General features: G+C 42.2%; 1 protein-coding gene across 8 annotated transcripts in view; it reads left to right on the top strand.

The window, feature by feature from the left end:
* EIF2AK4 (eukaryotic translation initiation factor 2 alpha kinase 4) overlaps positions 1-22,879 on the top strand; it is a 98,652-nt gene that overhangs the window by 8,870 nt on the left and 66,903 nt on the right. For 4 of the 8 annotated variants that reach the window (XR_013556251.2, XM_078448485.2, XM_078448484.2 and 1 more), the window contains exons 2-7: positions 2,500-2,612; positions 6,626-6,728; positions 12,723-12,875; positions 15,600-15,677; positions 16,837-16,985; positions 20,151-20,266. Coding sequence is in view for 7 of the 8 variants with exons in the window: in XM_078448485.2 (XP_078304611.2) it covers positions 2,500-2,612; positions 6,626-6,728; positions 12,723-12,875; positions 15,600-15,677; positions 16,837-16,985; positions 20,151-20,266 (712 nt within the window). In the remaining variant the exon portion in view is untranslated. Of the gene's footprint in view, positions 1-85; positions 242-2,499; positions 2,613-5,692; positions 5,761-6,625; positions 6,729-12,722; positions 12,876-15,599; positions 15,678-16,836; positions 16,986-20,150; positions 20,267-22,879 lie in introns of those variants that run through there. The other 4 variants (XM_078448486.2, XM_078448489.2, XM_078448488.2 and 1 more) reach the window with 4 other exon arrangements.

The following is a 22,879-nucleotide window of genomic DNA, read 5'->3' as shown; positions in this document are numbered from 1 at the left end:
TCACCTGGCTGACAAGGCCCTTTGTGCCCCGGCCGATCTTCATCACACCTGCTTACCTGATTTCTGCATCCCTCCTCTGTTCCAGGCGTGCTGGCCTCCCTTTGGTTTTTGGAATACACCAACCTCTTGCTCACTTTGAACCTCTTCACGTGCCTTTCCCTTGTCTGGAATGCTCCGTCTCTGGCTTGTCTCACCTTAGGTGTGATATCCTCAGATGGGCCTTCCTGATGACCACGTCCAAGTATGTTCCCTCACATCCACTGCCAGTCGTTCTCTAATTAGAGTGTAGGGAGACAAGATTTTGCTTTTGTCTTCTTAGGGGTCTCTGGCTAGATATGAGAATTTAATTGATATGAGATGAGGCAGATCGACAGGAGAATAGCATACAGATTTTTACACGTAGATAGGAAACCCCATAGGAAAATGAAGACCCAAAGAAGTGGCCAGACCTCAGTGTTTAGATGGCGGGTTGAACAAAGAGAGGGAATTGTGGAAAAGTAACTAACAAATCTGGGGAGGCTGAAGAAAGACAAGAATCCTTTTACCAAGTTCTGTTTGTACAGAATTCTCTCGGCCTCGATATTCTGTCTCTGGTAGTGAGAAGATTTCCTTCTTAATATAGGAGGGCATGTTTCACATGAGAGTTTTATCGCCTGCTTTCAGGAAGAAAAGAGAAGGTTGGAGGGCCTTTCGTGCACCTTCTGTTTTTAAGAACCCTTAGCTCAAAATAATGCTTATGCCAAAGTGGCGTGTTTTGGGGTGCCCTGTTCCATCACCGTTCAAGGGCATCACACCTCTTCAACAGCACTTTCCGAACTCGAACCTGTGTATTTATTATTTGTGTTCCCAAGTTCCGTGACAGCTGGAACCACGTCTGTTTTCTCTCTTTGGTGTGCTACCAGTGCTTGAGAGAGCGATGCCCAATAAGTGTGGGTGATGAGGCACGATGGCTGAATGAATAGATAAAAGACCTCCTGGCTCACAGGGTGTTTAACCCTTCCAGGACCACGCAGAGCCTTACCGCAGCTTTTAGCAAGGATTAGGATAAAGCCTCATGAAAACTGACCTTATGTATTTCATACGCATGGTTGATGAGAATTTTGTTTATTATGTAATTCGGGGTGCCGTGTGTTGTAAATATCTGTTAGAATTTAGTGTTGCTAAGTGCTTTCTTGCCCCTGAAAGATTTTTATGCCTTTCCTTTTCTGGGAAGTGCGAAAGAATGTCACATTTCCCTTTTTGCCCTGGCTACTTGTGTGTTTCAAGACAAAGTCAAGGCTCAGCCCCAGCAACTCGGATCGGCACTAGCAAGGGAGCAGCTAATGAGAAAGACACAGGTTTGGAGTCAAGGTTGGATCTGAAATCTGGCCTTGTCGCCGTGTACCTGTGGGCAGGAAACGGAAACTTCCTGAGCCCAAGCTGCTTGCTCTGTAGAATGGAGATGAGGCCTACCTGGCACAGTTGGTGAAGTGCCTGGACCAGGAGAGTACACGTTTCTTCCCTCAGCGTCCCTTCTCTCAGGGATGAAATTATAGATAATTATAGATATTATAGATAATATAGATATTATAGATAATATCAGCTGCCTCAGACCTTTTTTGGAAAAAACACATTTAATAAGTTAAAGAACAATAAATAGAATATTTAGTTATTTGGCGAAAAGCAGTTGGATGGAAGCATGTCCAAGTTAGAAGAGCCATCAGATTTCCATGATAAGGTTTTCACTTGTTATTATCTCATTACTCAGATTCCAATTGAAACTCTTCCTGCTCAAGAGGTCCTTCCTTGGCACACCTGTCTGACTCTATCATTTTGCCTTCTTTTCTTTCTTTCTCTCTCTCTTTTTTTTTTTTTTTTTTTTGTTAATGTTGATTTATTTTTGAGAGAGAGAGAGCAGGAGAGGGACAGAGTGAGCGGGGGGTGCGGGGAGTGGGGCAGTGGGGAGGGGGGACAGAGGATCTGAAGCAGGCTCTGTGCTGACAGCAGAGAGCCCAATGCGAGGCTGGAACTCAGAACGGTGAGGTCCTGACCTGAGCCAAAGCTGGATGCTTGACGGGCTGAGCCACCCAGGTGCCCCTGCCTTGTTTTCTTTACAGCACTCATCACTACTGAGAATACTCATTTGCCTTCTTATCTGTATTGGCCAGTTAGGCTCATGTCTGTCTGAATTTACCCCTGTACTCCTAGCCTGTAGATCAGTACCCATGCATAATCATGTGATCAGCGCTCAGTAACACCTATTGAATGAATGGAAGCTTACGTGGAATGTTTGGCTCACTCCTTAGATAACTTTGAAAGGGGAAATGCAGTCTCTCTGGCACGGGTTTTGTTTTTAAACCACACTTTAGGAAAAGATGACCGAACACCTATATAAAAGTACAACGACTCGTACTATTTGAAAAGTTGAACGTTAGAGCTAGATGGTCATTATCTTAATTGCTCATGGTTTGCTCTCTGGGGCAGGGAAAAAAAAAAAAAGATTTTCTTTTTCTCTTTTAGGTCAATGAGGCTCCTGAAATCAACTTAGTTCTGTACCCTCAGGGCCTAACTGGTGAAGAAGTATACGTGAAAGTGGATTTGAGGGTCAAATGCCCACCAACCTATCCAGATGTGTGAGTACATTTATGAATACCTTTTGATGTGACATCACTTCTCTGTTTTGACATCATGGAAGCAGATTGACATTAATGGTATTTTCTTCTTCCTGCCTCCATTCCCCTTAAAATTTCATTCCCTGTCACCTGTATTTCATCAAAGCTACATCAGTAAACATTGTTATGAAACCTGTCTCATGTTAAGTCTGCTTACGGTGGTAGAATAGTCACTCCAGATACTAATATTTGCTCCGTGACTAATTGTTTGCTTTTTCTGATGTGTTAATTTTCTTCTTTCTTTTTTTCTTCTTTTCTGATGTGTTAATTTTTGTTTAATTCTTCCTAAATTGGAAAGAGGAACAATCTAGAAGAAAGGGATGGGGCACCCGGGTGGCTCAGTTGGTTAGGCGTCCAACTCTTGATTTTGGCTCAGGTTGTGATCTCACAGTTGTGAGATCGAGCCCCGTGTTGGGCTCCGTGCTGAGCACGGAGCCTGCTTGGGATTCTCTCTCTCCATCTCCCTCTGCCCCTCCCCTGCTTGCATGTGTGTGTGTGTGCGTGCACACACTCTCTCTCTCCCAAAAAATAAAAATAAATTAAAAAAAGAAAAAGATAAACGTGTGAGAACCAGTAGAACCCTTGTATACTTAGTTTTAAAATGTGGTTGGTGTTAAAACTTAGAGTAGCAATAGCTTTCTGGGCCTAATGGAAGTTTTATTCCCTAGAGGAAAAAGGAGTTTTGAGTCCCTCTGTTACTAGGGGCACTGCTGATGAGTCTCCACCATGCAGGGCTTGCTGTATCCCTGGCCCTACCCAGTGATGCTAGAAGTGCTCTTCAATCTGTGAGACAACCACAAGACCCCACCATTTTCAAACTCCCCCTGAAAGGGTACTGCCTCTGGGTGAGAACCACTGGTAGAGCAAGAGCGTTGGCCATTAGTAGTCAACTATTGCGTGTGAGCAACTGGGGTAGGGGCTGAGGGAGGAAGAGAGAATCCCAAGCCGCCTCCATGCTATCAGCACAGAGCCCAATGCAGGACTCGATCCCACGACCCTCAGATTGTGACCTGAGCGGAAATCAAGAGTCGGACGCTCAACTGGCTGAGCCACCCAGGCACCCCCATATTGTCTTTTTGAAGTATATGTATATTTCGTGTAATCTTTCCTGAGACATTACACACGGAGAAGCAGATTGGCTTGGATGATATTTGTGGTTTGAGCTTCTTGTGCAGGAACCAGTGGAGAAAAGTGACAAATAAAAGGAGGCAATGCCTCACAGAGTGGGTGGTAAATTTATGGAAATTTGTTATCCAGAAAATTCAGAGAGGTCAAGATGAGCTGCTTGAATCTAGTAACCCTCTTTTGCCTCTAACACTGCGCCTAGAGTAGGTATAGTAGGTATTTAGAAAGTTAATTAATGAATTAGTAAAAGGGTAATTACATTTATGAAAGAAAAACAAGGCAGTGTCTCTCTAGGTTTTATTTTGCCTGACGCCAAATAGGTGGTGTCTTTTCTGACAGCTGGGTTCAGTTTTGATATGAACTAGCCACGTTTTGTTGTTGTCGTTGTTTGAGACAGAGACAGAGGGTGCAAGTGAGTGGGGGGTAGGGGAGCAGAGAGAAGGAGAGAAAGAGAGAGAATCCCACAAGGGGCCGAGAGAGAGAAGCAGGGCTCACCCGATGTGGGGCTTGTGCTCACCAGAAGTGGAGCTCGCGCTCTCCTGAACTGGGGGGCACAAAGTCACCCAAAGCTGGGCTCGTGGTCCGTGAGATCATGACCTGAGCTGAAGTCACATGCTTAACCAGCTGAGCCACCCAGGTGCCCCACAGACTAGCTGTGGTTATTGCAGACCTCACGAGTTAAGGGTTCAGTTCCACAAAACTTCAAACCCCGGTTGCACGTACCGCATTTCCAGTCAACCAGCTGTAAATATGGCCTTCAACCCTGTCCTTAGGTTTGGAAATTTGTTAGAACAGCTTGTAGAACTCAGGAAGGCTTTGCTTTCAACTAATTACCAGCTTACTATAAAGGATATAACATAGGATGAGCCGAATGAAATAGGTATGTAGGCAAGGAATGCAGAGTTTGTCTGCCTTTGGACATTGACAGGTATTCCCTGGGGACACAGTCACCCCTGACTGAGAACCACTGCACTAGGGGACCATTCTGGCAAATCTTGATGTGTCTAATTGATAAAAATATTTTGGGATGATTTATTGATTGATTTTATTTTGAGAGAGAGAGTGTGTGTGTTCCTGTGTGCCAGCAAGGGAAGGGTAGAGGGAGAGAATCTCAAGTAGGTTCCATGCCCAGCATGGAGTCCGACTGGGGGCGGGGGGGGGGGGGGGGCTTGATCTCATGACTGTGAGATTATGACCTGAGCCAAAATCAATAGTCAGACACTCAGGGTGCCTGGGTGGCTCCAGTCAGTTGAGTGTCTGACTTTGGCTCAGGTCATGAACTCATGGTTTGTGAGTTTGAGCCCCGTGTAGGGCTCACTGCTGTCAGTGCAGTGCCTGCTTTAGATCCTCTGTCCCCCTTTCTCTCTGCTCTACCCTCCACCCCCACCCCTGTCTCTGCCCCTTCCCTGCTTGTGCTCTCTCTCTCTCTCTCAAAACATTGAAAAAAAAAAAAAAAAAGACAACCATTGGAGTCACCCAGGAACCCTGGGATGATTTCTAAAAAAGAAAAAAAAAACCACGGAAATGATTATAAAAGAGCCATAAAGTAGACATTATAATCTCAGCTATATAAAATTATAAATTATGTGCCAAGGACATAGAAAGCTGAAAAAAAATTGGGGGGGGGCGGATTTTTAAAGTTTAATTATTATAGATGGGTTTTTTCATCATTCTGTTAACATTGATTGCTATATAATGACTGCTGAATTAAAAAAAGTTATGTAAGGCTTGACTTGGGGGAGCATTCTTATTGTTGGAGATGATATGGTACAGGAAAACTTTGTTTTTCTGCAAGATAGTCTTGGATGCAGATAGTCTTTGATGTGAGAGAGTTGTGGGTTAGATGGACCATACTCAGGACTGTATGTATGGCCTTTCCTTTCTTGTTCTCATATGTATGAACTCCTTTCTCTCAGGTTTCCATCTATCCAAGGGGATAATGATGTAGCAACCTACCACACCAGGGCAGTGAGAGAACGCAGAGGTAGTAAAATAATAAAGGCTTTGCTAAACTAAAATCCCATCAGTTACTCAGAAATAATTGGTCGGAAGTAGAGTCAGCTTCTCTTCAGCGAAATCAAAGTCGGTTTGATGTCAGTGAACTGTTATTGGATATCTATTGATGGGGAATCAAGGGGAAGCTGAGGAGTGGCGGCTGCGTACCTCGCACAGAAAAGTGTTGAGTCTCGCTTGTGCTCTGCAGGGAGACGAGCGTGCTGGGCATCCTTGCAGAGCACACACAAGTAGATTCAGATGTGAGTGGGTGAGTGAGCATTTCCACCTTGTTGGCAATCACAAGGAGTGACACAACATGCATGTAGTGGGGATGCTGGATGGATCGCTGAGTCCTCATCTGCTTTTTGGGTTTTTTTTTAAAGATTTTATTTTTACGTAATCTCTACACCCAACGTGGGGCTCGAACTCACAACCTCGAGGTCAAGAGTCACGTGCTCCACTGACTGAGCCAGCCAGGTGCCCCAACCGAGGCTTCATCTTGCCTGGTTGTGCTTGGCCTGTTTTATGCTGGAGCACTAATGAGCCCAGAGCACTTGGACTCTTGCGGGTGAACTGTGAGAGCTGGGTAATTGTTGGGGGCAAGTCAGAATGGAGCCCAGTAAGTCTGGTCCCCGCGGGCTTCTCCCCCAGGGGCCACAGGTGACCCCATGTCAAGCACTGTGTCAGCAGAGTTGCTGGGATTCCGTTGAAATCCTTTGAGATGAAGGGAAATGCTGCTGGTGGTATAGAAGCCTGTAGGAAATCCCTGGGCCTCAAGGTTGCACTTAGCAAATATTAACGCAAAGAGGCCATACTTTTTTGGAGTAACTCCTTTTTGTCTTTTTCTTTTCCAGAGTCCCCGAAATAGAGTTAAAGAATGCCAAAGGTCTGTCAAATGAGAGTGTTAATTTATTAAAATCCCACCTAGAGAAAGTGGCCAAAAAACATTGTGGAGAGGTAAGATATGTTTAACTGGAGTTGTAAGAGGACAGTAGAAATCTCATCCCGTTCACTAGTGTTTACCTTCCTGCCTTTTCTTTGGCTTAGAGGCCGTTGCATTGCACCTCAAACCCAATTTTGACAAGAATGTTTTGTTTCTTGTTGATAGGTACAAACAGGAACATTGTTATGTGTATTTTTTTTAATTTATGGTTTTGATTAATGATAATTCATAGAGGTGTATCAATGGTATATTGATGCTTCAGAATTTTGAAAAGAGTCCATGTGACCCTGGCCCTACTGTGTGCACGCTTTGGACCTGTCATCATAACTTGATACTGACTTGAACCTTTACATTGGAAAATGTTTGCAGACAAGTAATTTCTTTTTTTTCTTTCTTCTTTTGTATATATTTTGGGGAGAGTGCAAGCAGGGTAGGGGCAGAGAGAGGGGGAGAGAGAATTCGGAGCAGGCTCTGCACTGACAGGCTGATAGTAGCCAGCCGATGCGGGGCTCCGACTCACAAATCATGAGATTGTGACCTGAGCTGCAGTCAGACACTCAACCGATTGAGCCACTCAGATTCCCCCAGACAAGTAATTTCTGACCAAACCTTGCCACCTGCCCGTGTTTCATATCAGAAGAGCTTATTGTTTTCCTTCTTGGTGATTAGCGACATACTCTACTCCTTCAACGTCCCTTTTGTATCTTAGCATTTCCATTTAGTTATTAATTCTCTTTTAATCCTCTGCACATGAAGATATGCATGAGCTTCCCCTTGGGTGGTAGATCTCTCTGGAGGGCTAGACTAGGCGACTTACTCTGGGTTTCTTAGCCCAGACCAGTTCCCTTCAAGTATCATCTGTCTTTTCCTCGCTTTTGTGTAAAATCACTCATATTCACATGAGCCTAGGCAGCTCATGCTTAAGTATCCCATCCTGTAAAAACTGAGAAGAGTTAAGGAAGGACTTACCCCAGGCCTCTGTGTCTCTTTTGGACTTGTGGTAAAGTGACTGAACTGTTTTCCAGTTATGTTCTATAACACAGCAAGTCACAGCATGACCCCCTCACCCCTCTCCCCCCGCCTGGTACTGTTTCCAAGATGTTCAGTGATTGTTGAGCTACAGAGGTGATTGTAGAACAGCCTGGATAAAAAGCTAGTCCCTAGGAATTATTCCAAAGTTTTCTCTAAATAGTCTGATGTCTAACTGAAAAATAACGCGGAATTATATTGAAAATTCGACTGTAGAATCCTCTGGCTTCTTGGATCCGTAATGTGTGACATTTTTTTGAAAATATCTTTGCTTTATTTTTTATAAGACAATATTATTAATTGTATTCACTGAGCTGTACACTGGATCCCCAGAACTTATTCATTGTATAACCAGAAGTTTGTACCCTTTGACCAACATCGCTTCCCTTCTCCCACCCCCAGTCTCTGTTTTTAGGAGTTGGGCTTTTTTGGATTCCACATATAAGTGAGATAATCCAGTATTTGTCTTTCTCAGTCTGACTTATTTTACTTAGCATAATGCCCTCAAGGTCCATCCCTGTTGCCAACAGCAGGATGTCCTTTCTCGTGGCCACAAAGTGTTCCTGTGTGTGTATATGTGTACCACATCCTTATTCATCCGTTGACAGACATGGAGGTTGTTCTCATGACTTGGCTTTTGTGAATAATGCAGCAATAACATGGGAGTGCAGATATCTCTTCAAGATCCTATTTTCATTTCCTTTGGTACCCAGAAGTGGGGTCGTTGGAACATATGGTAGTCTTTTTATTTTTTGAGAAAACGATCTCACTGTTTTCCACAGCGGCTGAACCAATCTCATTCCCATCAACAGTGCGCAAGGATTCCCTTTGCTCCACATCACTTGTTATCTCTGATCTTTTTGATGACAGCCATTCTAACAGGTGTGAAGCAATAGCTCATTGTACTTTTGACTTGCATTTCCCTGATGATTAGTGATGTTGAGCACCTTTTCATGTACCTGTTGGCCTTCTGGATGTCTTCTTTGGAAAAATGTCTATTCAGAGCCTCTGTCCATTTTCTAACTGGAGTATTTGGGATTTTGTTGCTGTTGTATGAGTTGCTTATATATTTTGACTATTAGCTCTATCAGATAGGTGATGTACAAATATTTCCTCTCATTCCATAGGTTGCCTTTTCATTTTGTTGATGGTTTCCTTTGCTGTGCAAAAGTTTTAGAATTTGATATGGTCCCACTTGTTTATTTTTGCTTCTGATGCCCTTTCTTGGGCTTTCTCTTAAATTACAGTTTTTACTTTGAGATAATTATAGATTCACATGGAGTTTTAAGAAATGATACTAAGATCTCATGTACCCTTTACTCAGTTTCAGGGATGTTATGTAAGTGGAATCATACAGTATGTATTCTTCGATACTGACTTTCTTTCCTTTTTTTTTTTTTTTTTTTTAAGTTTGTTTATTTTTGAGAGAGAGACTGGGAGTTGGGAGGAGCAGAGAGAGAGGCAATCCCAAGCAGTCTCCCATGATGTCAGCGCAGAGCCCAAACCGGGCCTCAGTCCCATGAACCATAAGATCGTGACCTGAGCTAAAACCAAGAGTGGTTGCTTAATCCACTGAGCCACCCAGGTGCCCCTTGGCTTTCTTTTCCCTGAGCATAATTCTCTAGCATATCCAGATTGTTGCATGTATCAGTAGTTATTATTTCTTATTACTAAGTAGTATTCCATGGTATAGATATACCACTGTTGATTTAGCCATCCACCAGGTGAAAGACATTTGAGTTGTTTCTAGTTTTTGGGTATTAAAAAATGAGGCTGTTGAGTGATTCATATATAGGATTTTTTTTTAACGTTTATTTTTGAGAGAGAGAGAGAGAGCGTGTGCACAAGCAGGGGAGGGGCGGAGAGAGGGAGCCACAGAATCCAAAGCAGGCTCCAGACTTCCAGCTATCAGCACAGCACGGGGCTTGAACCCACAAACTGTGAGATCATGACCTGAGTCGAAGTCAGATGCTTAACCGACTGAGCCACCCAGACGCCCCTATAGGGTTTTTTTAAATGTTTATTTATTTTATTTTTTTATTAAAAAAAATTTTTTTTATTACGTTTCTTTATTTTTGAGAGGCAGAGAGAGACAGCATGAGTGGGGGAGGGGCAGAGAGAGAAGGAGACACAGCATCCAAAGCAGGCTCTAGGCTTCGAGCTGTCAGCCCAGAGCCCCACGTAGGGCTTGAACCCACAAACCGTGAGACCATGACCTGAGCTGAAGTCGGACGCTCAACCGACTGAGCCACCCAGGCGCCCCTTATGTTTATTTATTTTTGGGAGATAGCACACATGAGCTGGAGAGGCACAGAGACAGGGGGACAGAGGATCTGAAGTGGGCTCTGTGTTGACAGCAGACAGCCCAGTGGGGGGGGAAGGGGGGGGGCCCGAACTCACAAACCATGAGATCATGACCTGAGCCGAAGTTGGATGCCTACCCGACTGAGGTACCCAGATGCCCCTCATTAAAAAATTTGTTTTTATGTAAATATAAATTTTCATTTCTCTAGAATAAATGCCCAGGAGTGCATTTGTGGGTGTATGTTAGTGGCATGTTCAATTTGTAAGCACCTGCCAAACTTTTCCAGATTGGCTCTACCACTTTACATCCCACCACCAATGTGTGAGTGATCCCGTTTCTCCACATCCTTGCCAGCATTTGATGTTGTCGTTTAAAAAAAAAAAAAAGTTTATGTATTTATTTTAAGAGAGAGAATGTTCTAATGCACACAAGCAGGGGAGAGGGAGAGGGAGAGAGAATTCCAAACAGGCTCCGCACTGTGAGCACAGAGCCCGACACAGGGCTCGTTCTCAGGAGCCATGAGATCATGAAGTGAGCTGAAATCAAGAGTCAGATCCTTAACTGACTGAGCCACTCAGGTGCTCCAGTGTTGTCATATATTTTATTTCAGTTGTATTCTAATAGATGTTATGATGGTTAATTTGGTCAACTTGGCTAGCCTATGGTACCCAGATATTTGGACAAGCGTTGTTCTAGGTGTTTCTTTGAAGGTATGTTTTTAGATGAGGTTAACATTTAAGTTAGTAGAGTTTGAGTTAAGCAGATCACCCTTCATAATGTGTGGGCCTCATCCAGTCCCTTGAGGGCTTTGACAGAAAAAGACTGGCCTCCCTGGAAGCGGAGGGAGTTGCCAGAGGGCTGTCAGACCACAACTGCCACAGCAGCTCTTTGCTGGGTCTCCAGCCTGCTGGTCTACCCCACAGATTTTCAACTTTCCAGCCTCTGTAATTGCATGAGTCAATTCCTTAAAATCAGTCCCTTTCTCTGTACATGCACACACACACACACCCCTACCTTATCCTATTGGTTCTATTTCTCTGGAGCACCCTGGCTAATACAGATAGGTGTTGTGAGGTGATGGTGGGGTGGCTGGTATAAATAAGGAGAGGCTTCTGATGACGTCACATTTGAGCAGAGTGCTGAGAGAAGCAAGACAATCAGCCATATAGGTACAGAGGGAGAGAGGGACAGGAGCCACTGTGGAAAGTAGTTATTTTCATCTAGTCCTATATATCGTATCTGATGTGTTTGTACAGAAAATGCTACTAAATTAAATCGATTGGCAAAAGAAAACCCCTACACCGCTTGACTCTTCCCTCCTTTCTGGTGTAGAATTGGTTTCTCATTGACATCACAGAAACTGCCTACTTTCCCCAACTTTTCTTAAAAGAGCTTGTCTTTGAAGAATTTGCATCCTACTTAGACTCTAGACTTAACTATAAAGTGAAGCATATCCAGTGAATGCCACAGCTTCTGCTATAATCAGAAAATACATTGGGGTGCCTGGGTGGCTCAGTTGGTAAAGTGTCTGACTTCAGCTCAGGTCATGATCTCACAGTCTGTGGGTTCGAGCCCCTCATCAGGCTCTGTGCTGACAGCTGAGAGCATGGAGACTGCTTCAGATTCTGTGTCTCCCTCTCTCACTGCCCCTCCCCCACTTGCACTCTATCTCTTTCTCTCAAAAATAAATAAATACTAAAAAGAATTAAAAAAAAAAAAAAAAAAGAAAATGCATTAACTTCCTCCAACCAGAGCTGTGGAGTCTTTGTATTTGCTCCTCAAGAGGAAGGTAAGTGACCACCAAATGAACTGACTGTATTCTTGTGTACAGTAACTTTTATTATTAATTACGACCCTCTCAAGTCCCTTTAGAAATAAGAATTTTTAAACTGCCTTATTGTAATTGAGGAAAAAGAAAATTCTCAGTGGCGGTCCTCATCTGCAGAAGGAGCTTGGCATTCTTGACCTCGTTGGGCTGGGGGTTGGAGTGGTCACTTTGGGGTCCCAGAGACCCTTGTCCTATGAGCTTACCAACCTTAGATGTGATTTATGACTCCTAGAGGTGCGGGAAAGTGGCTCCTGTGCTCACATAAACAATGTCTGAGGGGGGCATTTTTCCTTCTGGTATTATCCATGAGTGCTGCCCTAAGTGGGAATGAAATTCTTTCTTAGTATGGATCAGCCTCCTACTGACCTGTTACTAGCAGGGAGAGAGTGAGGCCTCGAAATATTTGCCTCTGTACCCCAAAGAATGTTTTCAGTACACTGTATGGACAGATGAAGGCTTTTAAGCTGGCGATGATTTTTCAGCTATCGTTATCTAGACAGGTTTTCTAGTTGGGAAGGTACTTTATTTTTGTGCAGTGTTAATAAATACTTTTATCAGATTTGTTTGTACAGAAAAATATTTTTGTCAGATTTATTATACAGAAAATGCCAATAAAGTAAAAAAGTACTGTAAAAGAAAAGTGAAGTTTTTTTGGTCTGGTGAGCCCCAAAACTCTCTCCTGCCATGATTGTATCATATATACCTAATTCAGAACGGGGCATGACAAAGTGAGTGTCACCATTGTAAGCGGGCCTCTGATAGCCTACCTGACTTTCTGTAGTCTCCTTTGGGCCCTGTCTTCTGGTCATTTTACCATTTGTGGTTGATTTTCATCTGCATGTTTAGGTGATGATTTTTGAACTGGCCGACCACGTGCAGTCCTTTCTCAGCGAGCATAACAAGCCCCCTCCCAAGTCTTTCCATGAAGAAATGCTGGAAAGACGGGCTCAGGAGGAGCAGCGGAGGCTGTTGGAGGCCAAGCAGAAAGTGGAGCAGGAGGTGAGACCCTTGTCCCTACCGGTGGCCGAGCCCAGAACACTGCGAGCTCCTGTGGGTTCTTTCTCTGTCTCTGCCTACACACTTATCTTTATTTAAGTTTTGCTCAGCATTTGATTCAAGAACTTTAGATTCGAATGAGAAGAGGCCCAAAGAGTAACTGAGAAATATTATGAGTGGTTTTCTCCATATATATATATATATATATATATATATGTATGTCTGTATTTCCTCCCAATATGTTAATGCTGCTCCTAGAACCCTCAGTCTAGTCCAGATCTTTAAAGAGAAGAGAAGAAGGTTTGTTTAACCAAACTTCTTTTATTTATGGTCTTTCTGAACTTGTTAACCTGCGCACAAATTCACTGAGGGTTTTTTGTGGTTTTTTTTTAGTTATTTATTTATTTTGAGAGAGAGAGAATCCCAACAGGTGTTGCACCACCAGTGTGGAGCCCATTGGAGGGGCTCGAACTCACAAACCTGGAGATCATGACCTGAGCTGAGGTTGATGCTTAACCGATTGAGCCACCCAGGCGCCCTAGGAATTTACTGAGTTTTAGTGAATTTTCTTCTTCCTTCTGTGGAACAAGCATCCCCTACCCAAATGAGTACCAAAGCCAGAGATTGAATTTTTTTTTATGTTCACTAACCATTTGTATTTTTTTCTTTAATCTGTTTGCACAAGTGTGTACACTCCTGTGTTATTTTTAAAATCCTTTCACCAAAGAAAATAATACGTATCTAAGTTTCCTCCTTGATTTTTAACTTAGTGTTTTTTGGTTTTTTTTCTATTTAGTCTTTTAAATTTTTTTTTTTTTTTTTCAACGTTTTTTATTTATTTTTGGGACAGAGAGAGACAGAGCATGAACGGGGGAGGGGCAGAGAGAGAGGGAGACACAGAATCGGAAACAGGCTCCAGGCTCCGAGCCATCGGCCCAGAGCCTGACGCGGGGCTCGAACTCACGGACCGCGAGATCGTGACCTGGCTGAAGTCGGAGGCTTAACCGACTGCGCCACCCAGGCGCCCCTCTATTTAGTCTTTTAATCAACTTACCTAGAACCCATTTTGGTGTGGGTTATAAAAATGAGCGTCCTAAGTTTTTTTTCCTCCATTTTTTTTCCTCCATTTTTTTTCTTAGTTGATTTGTATTATTTCCTTTAAAGTGTACTTTAACTCTTTCTGTATACTAAGTTCTATTTGTGAATTATCTATTTTGTTCAGTTTTTTTTTCCTGGACTCCTTACCAGACTCTGAATTACTGTATCTTTTATAATAATTTAATATCTGAAAAGGCACATCCCCCTCTCTTCATTTTCCATTATTTATGCTTTTCTTTCTTCCTAAGCCATTCTTACCCACTTATCCTTACAGGTGAACTGCAGGATTGTTCTCTCAAAATCAAAACAAACTCTCTGCACTAGACTTATATATTCATTTAGGAAGAATTGATGTCTTGACAATATTCAGACTTCCTATCCAGGAATGTTCTTCTTCATTTATTTTTATCTCTTGGTGAGGCTTTCTAGTTTTCTTCCTGTAGATGTTACTATGTAACTATTTCTTTTTTTTTTTTTAATGTTTGTTTATTTTGGGGAGAGAGAGAGGCGGAGTACAAGTGGGGGAGGGGCAGAAACAGAGGGAGACCCAGAATCCAAAGTAGGCTCCGGGCTCTGAGCTAACAGCTCAGAGCCCAACGTGGGGCTCGAACCCATGAACTGCGAGATCGTGACCTGAGCTGAAGTCACATGCTTAACCGACTGAGCCACCCAGGCACCCCTAGGGTTTGTTATTCTGCTTTTCTTAGGTTCTTACTGCTGGTTTTGGGGTTTTTTTTCCCCCTTCATTTTGTTCATCCTGTGCTTATAAGTTAACACCTGTCTCTTTGTGGGCCCTATTTGTTTGTTACTTCTGTTTTTTTTTTATTTTAGAAAGAGGGAGTGCATGAGTAGGGGAGATAGGCAGAGGGAGAGAGAGAGAATCTTTTTAATGTTTATTTCTGAGAAGAGAGCACAAGCAGGGGAGGGGCAGAAAGTGAGGAGGACAGAGGATCTGAAGAGAGCTCTATGCTGACAGCAGCAAGCCCCACGTGGGGCTTGAACTCACTACACCTGGAATTTAGGGGACTCAAAAACACACTATTTTTCTCAACCTTAATTCAGATCCACTTGAACAACAAATACAGGAGTTAAGTGGATGGAGATCCAAATACTGCTTTGAATACTGAGCAAACTAGAGAATGCCGCTCAAGGTCTATAGCATGTGGGGGTGGTGCCCGGGTCATTGCCATTCCTGGTCAAGGCCCTGAAGACAGCTCAGCCCACCTCCACCACGTTGGCCCTACACCCCTGTGGCCGAGGGCAGACAGACGCAAATGCGTGTTCTCATAGACAGGCAGACTTCAAAGAGGAGGGAATAGGTCAAGGTGGGGAGAAGTGCGAGGCCAAGGGTGATGCTGTAGTGAAAGTCTTTCTACATGGAAACATGAAGAGTGGGGAGTCACTGCCCCTCCCCCTAGTCTTGAAACCTTACTAAATGGGAACAACCACTGCAGAGGACCTGCTACAACCGGCCTAACTATAGTTTGCTGTCAGGTTCTGTATATTCAGGCCTTTTAGGAAAGGAGGGCTTGAATTACAGAAATGTAAAATGTTTTTTTGTGGTTGTAGGATTTATATATTGTTTGGGTTTCAGAGATTGGCATTTGATGGCAGTATGTTTTATTTCAGCAACGTGAAATCCTTCATGAGATTCAGAGGAGGGAAGAAGAGAGAAAAGAGAGAAAAAGGAAAGAAATGGCTAAGCAGGTACTGTATCAGTTGTACCATACTAAAATACTTTCATTTTGCTAAACATAAAATGTTATTTCCCTTGATGATGTTTTCCTCTCCAATGTTAGTAATAGTAGTAAAGCTGAAAATGAAGCACTAAAAAAAAAATCCCCCAACTGGTATTCGTTGCGTATTTTAGATTCCCCTAAAGAGGAAGCAAAACTTAGAGTTGTGTGTTATCTGTAGATGACACAGTCTGATGGAATCACAGTACTTTATCAGATGAGTCCAGGGAGAGCAGAGATTGAAGCTTTGATATTAACCCAGACTGGAATTCCGTTTCTTTCTTTAAAATTGTTAATACGTACTTGGAAAATACAACGAATGGAAGTCATATCGTTCTGCTGGAGATTTCGTTCATTGATGGAAAAGAAGGATCCCCCAGGGCAGGTTTAAAAAGCAGTGGTGGAAGAGGAAAAAGCCTTTTTTCCTATATTTTTCCTGACTGCAACTTGGTCAAAAAACCAATTACACACATTTGGAGAAATCCAGAGAAAGTTTTACTTGTTCCGCTTTGTAGAATTATGGCATTTAACTTAAGGGCAACTATGGGGGGTGTTGAGAGGAGGCACTGATGTACAAGTAAGGAGCACCTGGCTTAAAGCTTTGGCATTTTTACTGCCGGCCCTGTGACCTTGACAGGTGACACTAAATGTGACTCATTTTCCTCATCACTTAAAATGGGGCTGATGATGCCTCCCTTCCTTCTCATGTAGTTATTCCCACAGATAAGTGTCGTCTGTGAAAATACAGAGCTGTACACGAATGTAAGATGATGGGACTGTTTCCTCCAGCTCTCTCTTGCTCTGATCCACCTGCCCGCCAGCATTCTCTTTGACTGTCTTCTTCTCTTTACCCCCTCTTGCTTTTCTCCCTAAATTTTCATGCATCTTCTGAGATGTTAAGCATTTTCATTTATAAAATTCACATTCTCTTGAAACTGTTAACCCTGGCCTTCAGTTCTTGAACCAGTATATATCTGGATGTTAAATTTTTAAAAGTTCAATTTTATTCCACTGGAAAGCATTCAGCTTAAATAAAATTTTCACTCTCTGCTGAATTAATGATTATGTACCATGATTGTCTCTTATTTATGACTTGTATCTAAAGTAGGTTTTACTTTTCTGTTTTCTAGGAGCGTTTAGAAATTGCTAACTTATCAAACCAAGATCAAAATTCTAGGAAAGACCTAGGAGGACATGGAACAGCTGCCAGTCTACATGGAGGCCTTCCCGACTTCGTAGGAAATGGCAAACATCGGACCAACTCCTCTGGAAGGTCTAAGTAAGTCCTTACGATTTCTGATCTGGAAGGAGAAAGTTGTAGAAGAAATAAGATAACTTGGAGTGCCATGTGATGGAATTTTTAGATCACAGTTTCAGTAACTCTTTCAAAGCCTATATATATATATATATATATATATATATATATATATATATTTTTTTTTTTTTTTTTTTTTTTTTTTTTTTTTAGTTTTTTTTTCAATTTATTTTGAGAGAGAGAGAGTAAGTGGGACAGGGACAGAGAGAGAGAATCCCAAGCAGGCTCCGTGCTATCGGTGCAGAGCCCAATGTGGGGCTCAAACTCAGGGAACGTGAGCTCAAGACCTGAGCTGAAACCAAGAGTCGGATGCTTAACTGACTGAGCCATCCAGGCGCCCCTTTGCTACTTGGCTTTTTTTTTTAATCCTCTTTCCTTCTTTTTTCAGGTGTCAAGGTCCAGACACCTAATTTAGTCTTCTAAAATTGATTTATCTCTAACTCTTTTATAAGACGTAGTTAATAACATTTGGCAGTTTTGTTTAAAATACCTGTTATTTTTACGTACTGCCACAGCTACTTGGAAAAATTGGTAACATGGGTGAAGTTCCTAATGATACTGCAACCCCCTGTGAACATTCCATAATCTAGAATAGATCCTCCTCTATGAGACCAGTGTTACTGCTTCTAAATTCCATTTGTTTGCTTTGGGATGGCTATTTCTGATGGAGTTCAGAAGCTGCTTTACTTATGAATGAATTCAGTTCCTAAAGGTTGTTCTAAAACTCAATTCTGGACGAGACCGAAATAGACAATATGAGCACTCAATATATATACATCTTTTGGGTGAAAACAGGAAACATCAATGACACTGGATTTTGCCTTTTTATCCCTTCGAACTTTGTGTGATTTTTATCTTTCAGAATTGTTATTGCTGTTAAACAGTCTGTTCTGTTTGTACCACATTTATTGTTTTCTTGATACTTTTCACTTTTAAAATTCTATTTTTCTTTCAATCCTCATGATACATCTTGTCTTACTAACACTCTTAACATTCTCATTGTATTTGTACTTAACAGTCATGATGTAAAACACCTTTAAACCAACCATTTACACACTGTAAGCAACTTAAAAGATGACATGGTCTAAAATGTCTGTTAGCACCATCTGTTGGAGGGAGCTGAGCAAATGTAGAGGTGCTTCTAGATAATTTATGTTAATAAGCCTACCATATCATTTTAAACCTTTGCTTTTACATTTTTCTCCATAAATTTCAGTGTGCCCTTGGTTGCACAAAGAACTTTAGAAGTAGAAATTTAAACAGAACTACAGTGTATCAGCCGTTCCCTAGCGTTTGGAATATGTAGACACATGTGTGATATGAGAGACTCAAATCTTAATGGGTCTTGTCAACAATGTGGGAGGGGCTCGGGGTAGGGGAAGACGGGTAGGTTGGAGGTGGAGAGACTAGTTAATAAAGGAGTATATCATGTATCCAGGAGAACGTTGGTGGTGACCTGAACAGGGCAGGAGAATTGGAGATGAGAGGGTGGTACTCGGGGATCAACTACACATGAAAGATCTAGGGGCTCAGGGAGGCTCACATGTTTCTGACTAGAGACAGAATGGATGACTGTGCCACCAACCAAAATAAAAGAGCAAAGGGGAAAAACCAGATTGAGAGTGGGTAGGAGAGTGATGGCCGTTTTATTGAGATTGCAGTAGCCTGAGGAGTAAAGAGAAGACACAGACAGCCAAGTGTAGAAGTTTGAAAGGGAAGAATAAGAGGAGGTGAGAGCAAGGTTGAGGAAGGGGAATGTGGACCTTGGAGAGAGCTATAATCTGAGGGGAAGGAGCCTAGATGGAGGGGCAGATTGAACATATAGGAGAGAGGGACTAGCTGCTGGACCAAGATCTCAGAGAGACTCTAGGGAATGGAACTGAGGAACACGGTCCTTAAAGTCTAGGAAAAAGAAAGAACAGTGCAGATGCCAAGAAACATTATCGGTGGAATGATAGAGTGGGCTTCACTGCCCATTGCTTCATGTTCTCGGTGAAAGTTTAAGTCAAGATCATGCTCATTGCTTTGAATGAGAGGGTTGCTTTCTAGAGATCTGTCCTTGTGCCTCATCAAAGCATTTCATACAGGGGTCCAATCCTGACCATCTCTCCGTGGTCTCTTTACTGCATCGTCTACCAGTTTATTCATTTTTATTTATATTTCCCAATTACTATTTTTGCATTATAATCTAGCTTCCCAGCTGTTGCTCCTTGCTCAGAAAAAAAGCAGGGAAAGGGAAAGAAGGGAGGAGGTGGTGGGCTTTGAACGTTTTGGAGAAGTCATAAAGGGGATTGGCTGAGCGTATCTATCAAAGACAAGTGAGACAATGAATGAGAGCATGCCATGGTTGGGGACCCAACTGGAACTAGGAATTTGTAATGCTCCAAACCCCCCATTTGCAGCTTCTTCCAGTTGTGCAGGTGCATGAGAATGCAGAGATGTGAGATCAATATGGGACTGAGCTAAATCACTGCTGTAGAACTTCTGTGATGATGGAAATGTACCCTGTCAGTGCTGTCCAATATGGTAGCCACTAGTCACTTGTGGCTATTGAGTACTCAAATTTGGCTATTGCAGTTGAAGAACTGAATTTTTAATTTCATTTTAATTAAATCTAAATAGCCACTTGTGGCTAGTGGCTACCATATGGGACAGCACAGATCCAGAGTTAAGGGTTTGTAGAGTTCATATGGAGAAGACCTCAATGGAGTGGGGGTGGGAGTTGAACAACATTCCCATTAGCACTTCACCTCAATTCCTTTTTTTTTTTTTTTTTTTTAATTTTTTTTTTTTTCAACGTTTTTTATTTTTGGGACAGAGAGAGACAGAGCATGAACAGGGGAGGGGCAGAGAGAGAGGGAGACACAGAATCGGAAACAGGCTCCAGGCTCCGAGCCATCAGCCCTGAGCCTGACGCGGGGCTCGAACTCACGGACCGCGAGATCGTGACCTGGCTGAAGTCGGACGCTTAACCGACTGCGCCACCCAGGCGCCCCCTTCACCTCAATTCCTAGTAGAGATAGATGCTAGACATTGAATGGGCTAGCAAACAGGAGAAAATGGAAGCGCAAGGATTTCCTGTGTTAATCTTAAATTGAAAGAAATCATTGTCCACATTTATTTTTTAAGGCGAGAACGTCAGTATTCTATATGTAGTAGTGAAGATTCTCCTGGCTCTTGCGAAGTCCTGTATTTCTCTATGGGTAGTCCTGATCAGCTCATGGTTTACAAAGGGAAATGCACTGGTGAGTAAACTTGCTAACTTCATTTCAGTTATTCTAACTACAAAAGTTAACCATGAAAGAACAGAGTGGATTGGAGTCTGTGGTCTAAACCAGTGTGGTCCAGGGAAATCTATTAAGACCATAAGTCATTCTCGTTCCCATTACCTAATGACCAAAATGAGAAAGCACTCAGGTTTCCTCCTCTGTAACATGGAAACAAAAAACTTAAGCTCTTAGAAATATTGTTAGATTAGAGATAATGTAAAATTTGTCATTTTTATAATCAGTCAAGCTTTTTGAAACCAAAATGGGTGAAATATGAATCAGTAGAATTTTGTATCTTGCACATCTATTGCTGATAAAATATGTGTAACAAAATGAGTTCTAATACCTATAATCTTTCATAACCCAAGTCTGATTTTTTAGTTGATATCCATCTAAATAGCACTTTTCTCTTGGCATGTTGTATCTGACCAGGAAAAGCACTTCATTTTCTATATGTTTTATTTAGCAATTTTGCCTACTGATGGGTATTTGGGGTGAAACTGGTTCAGCAATTCATCATTTGAATTGTTTATATTAAAATCACACTTTCATTATCTACTTTTTTGCCCTAATTTAAATCTTTTATCAGCCATACAGATACAGCCACTACTTGGTGTAGGGATCACTTGCATATAGTGAATCTGACAATTTAATTTTTAGTCTCATAAATATTCTTTGCCAAAGCTAACAGCCAAATTTTCTAAATGGAGTTTACTTTCTTTTGGTGTCTTTTTCCCTTTAAGGAGATGCAGATAAGCGTGGTAGTTGCCAGGGAGCAGGCAGCAGGTAGAGGGAGAAGACACCAGATATCCGAATAGTCTATGAACTGGACACTTAACCTTGGCTGATGGAATGCAGCCTGAACCGCACAGGACTGTGTGGACGCTGACTGTGCCATATGCACACTAAGCAACCATTTGGTGAGGTTCACGACCTTGGACCTGAGACGTCCTTGGCTCAGAGGCATTTCAGATTCCCAAACTGGCAACATAAAACACTACTTTCAATAATCTGGGGAAATCAGGAAGGCAAATTAACCCAGTTGCTTATTATTACCTTAGCTCAGTCTCACTGGTACTCATTAGATCAATTTACCTTAGTTAATACCCTCATTAGGAGACACATTTGCAATCGGAACATTTTTTTATAAAACCGTTGCATAAATTATTTTGCTTTCCACAACAGGTCTAATTTTTAAAATACGTCCTGATTTTCTACGAAATGTTTTTGTAAAAGATGAACTCACTGGCATTTGTTTTTCAACTTAAAGCTGTTAGAGTCAGCTGACGGATAAAGCGCTTTAGACACCGTCTGTAGAAATGACCATTAACACATAATAGAGTCTCAGTCGGAATTCTGCTGGTAACCTATTTACCTTCAGCCTCATGGCAGTGTGTTCTTTTGTCTCTTATTACCCCCATCACAAAAAAGTGACAAGAGGAGGGTGGTGATGACAAAATTATAATCCAAAAAACCACAAACTCTAAGCAGCAATTACGAGATACCTACCTGGTTCCAGTTTAGGAGACAAATATTGCAAGACATTGTACCGTGTAATGCACACACATCTAATTAGGCTTTGTGTAAATAACATCACATTCCATCCCATAAACATTTTAATATGCGTTTTCCAACGTGTGCTGCGTAGGCCCCACATTCCACAGGTTGCTTCCTTTGGTTGACAAATTCTCAAACATCAAGGGTTTTTTTTCCCCTCAGGCTAAGAATGTTAGGAATTATTTATAACTAGCATAACCAATCATTTTAATTAAAATTTCTTAAATTGCCAGCATTTCTACGAGATAAAAACTGCCTCTCAGGTAAAAAGTCTAGGGGAGCTAGTTCGCTTTTGCTAAGACCACTTTGTCTTGTACATCCAGGTTACTTTTCATTTTTTTTTTTTTTCAATATATGAAATTTATTGTCAAATTGGTTTCCATACAACACCCAGTGCTCATCCCAAAAGGTGCCCTCCTCAATACCCATCACCCACCCTCCCCTCCTTCCCACCCCCCATCAACCCTCAGTTTGTTCTCAGTTTTTAACAGTCTCTTATGCTTTGGCTCTCTCCCACTCTAACCTCTTTTTTTTTTTTTTTCCTTCCCCTCCCCCATGGGTTTCTGTTAAGTCTCTCAGGATCCACATAAGAGTGAAACCATACGGTATCTGTCTTTCTCTGTATGGCTTATTTCACTTAGCATCACACTCCCCAGTTCCATCCACGTTGCTACAAAAGGCCATATTTCATTCTTTCTCATTGCCACGTAGTATTCCATTGTGTATATAAACCACAATTTCTTTATCCATTCATCAGTTGATGGACATTTAGGCTCTTTCCATAATTTGGCTATTGTTGAGAGTGCCGCTATAAACATTGGGGTACAAGTGCCCCTATGCATCAGTACTCCTGTATCCCTTGGGTAAATTCCTAGCAGTGCTATTGCTGGGTCATAGGGTAGGTCTATTTTTAATTTTCTGAGGAACCTCCATACTGCTTTCCAGAGCGGCTGCACCAATTTGCATTCCCACCAACAGTGCAAGAGGGTTCCCATTTCTCCACATCCTCTCTAGCATCTATAGTCTCCTGAT

The sequence above is a fragment of the Panthera onca genome, chromosome B3, assembly GCF_046562875.1.
Source record: "Panthera onca isolate mPanOnc1 chromosome B3, mPanOnc1 haplotype 2, whole genome shotgun sequence".
NCBI classification, from domain to species: domain Eukaryota; kingdom Metazoa; phylum Chordata; class Mammalia; order Carnivora; family Felidae; genus Panthera; species Panthera onca.
This window is presented reverse-complemented; position numbering and strand designations above follow the sequence as displayed.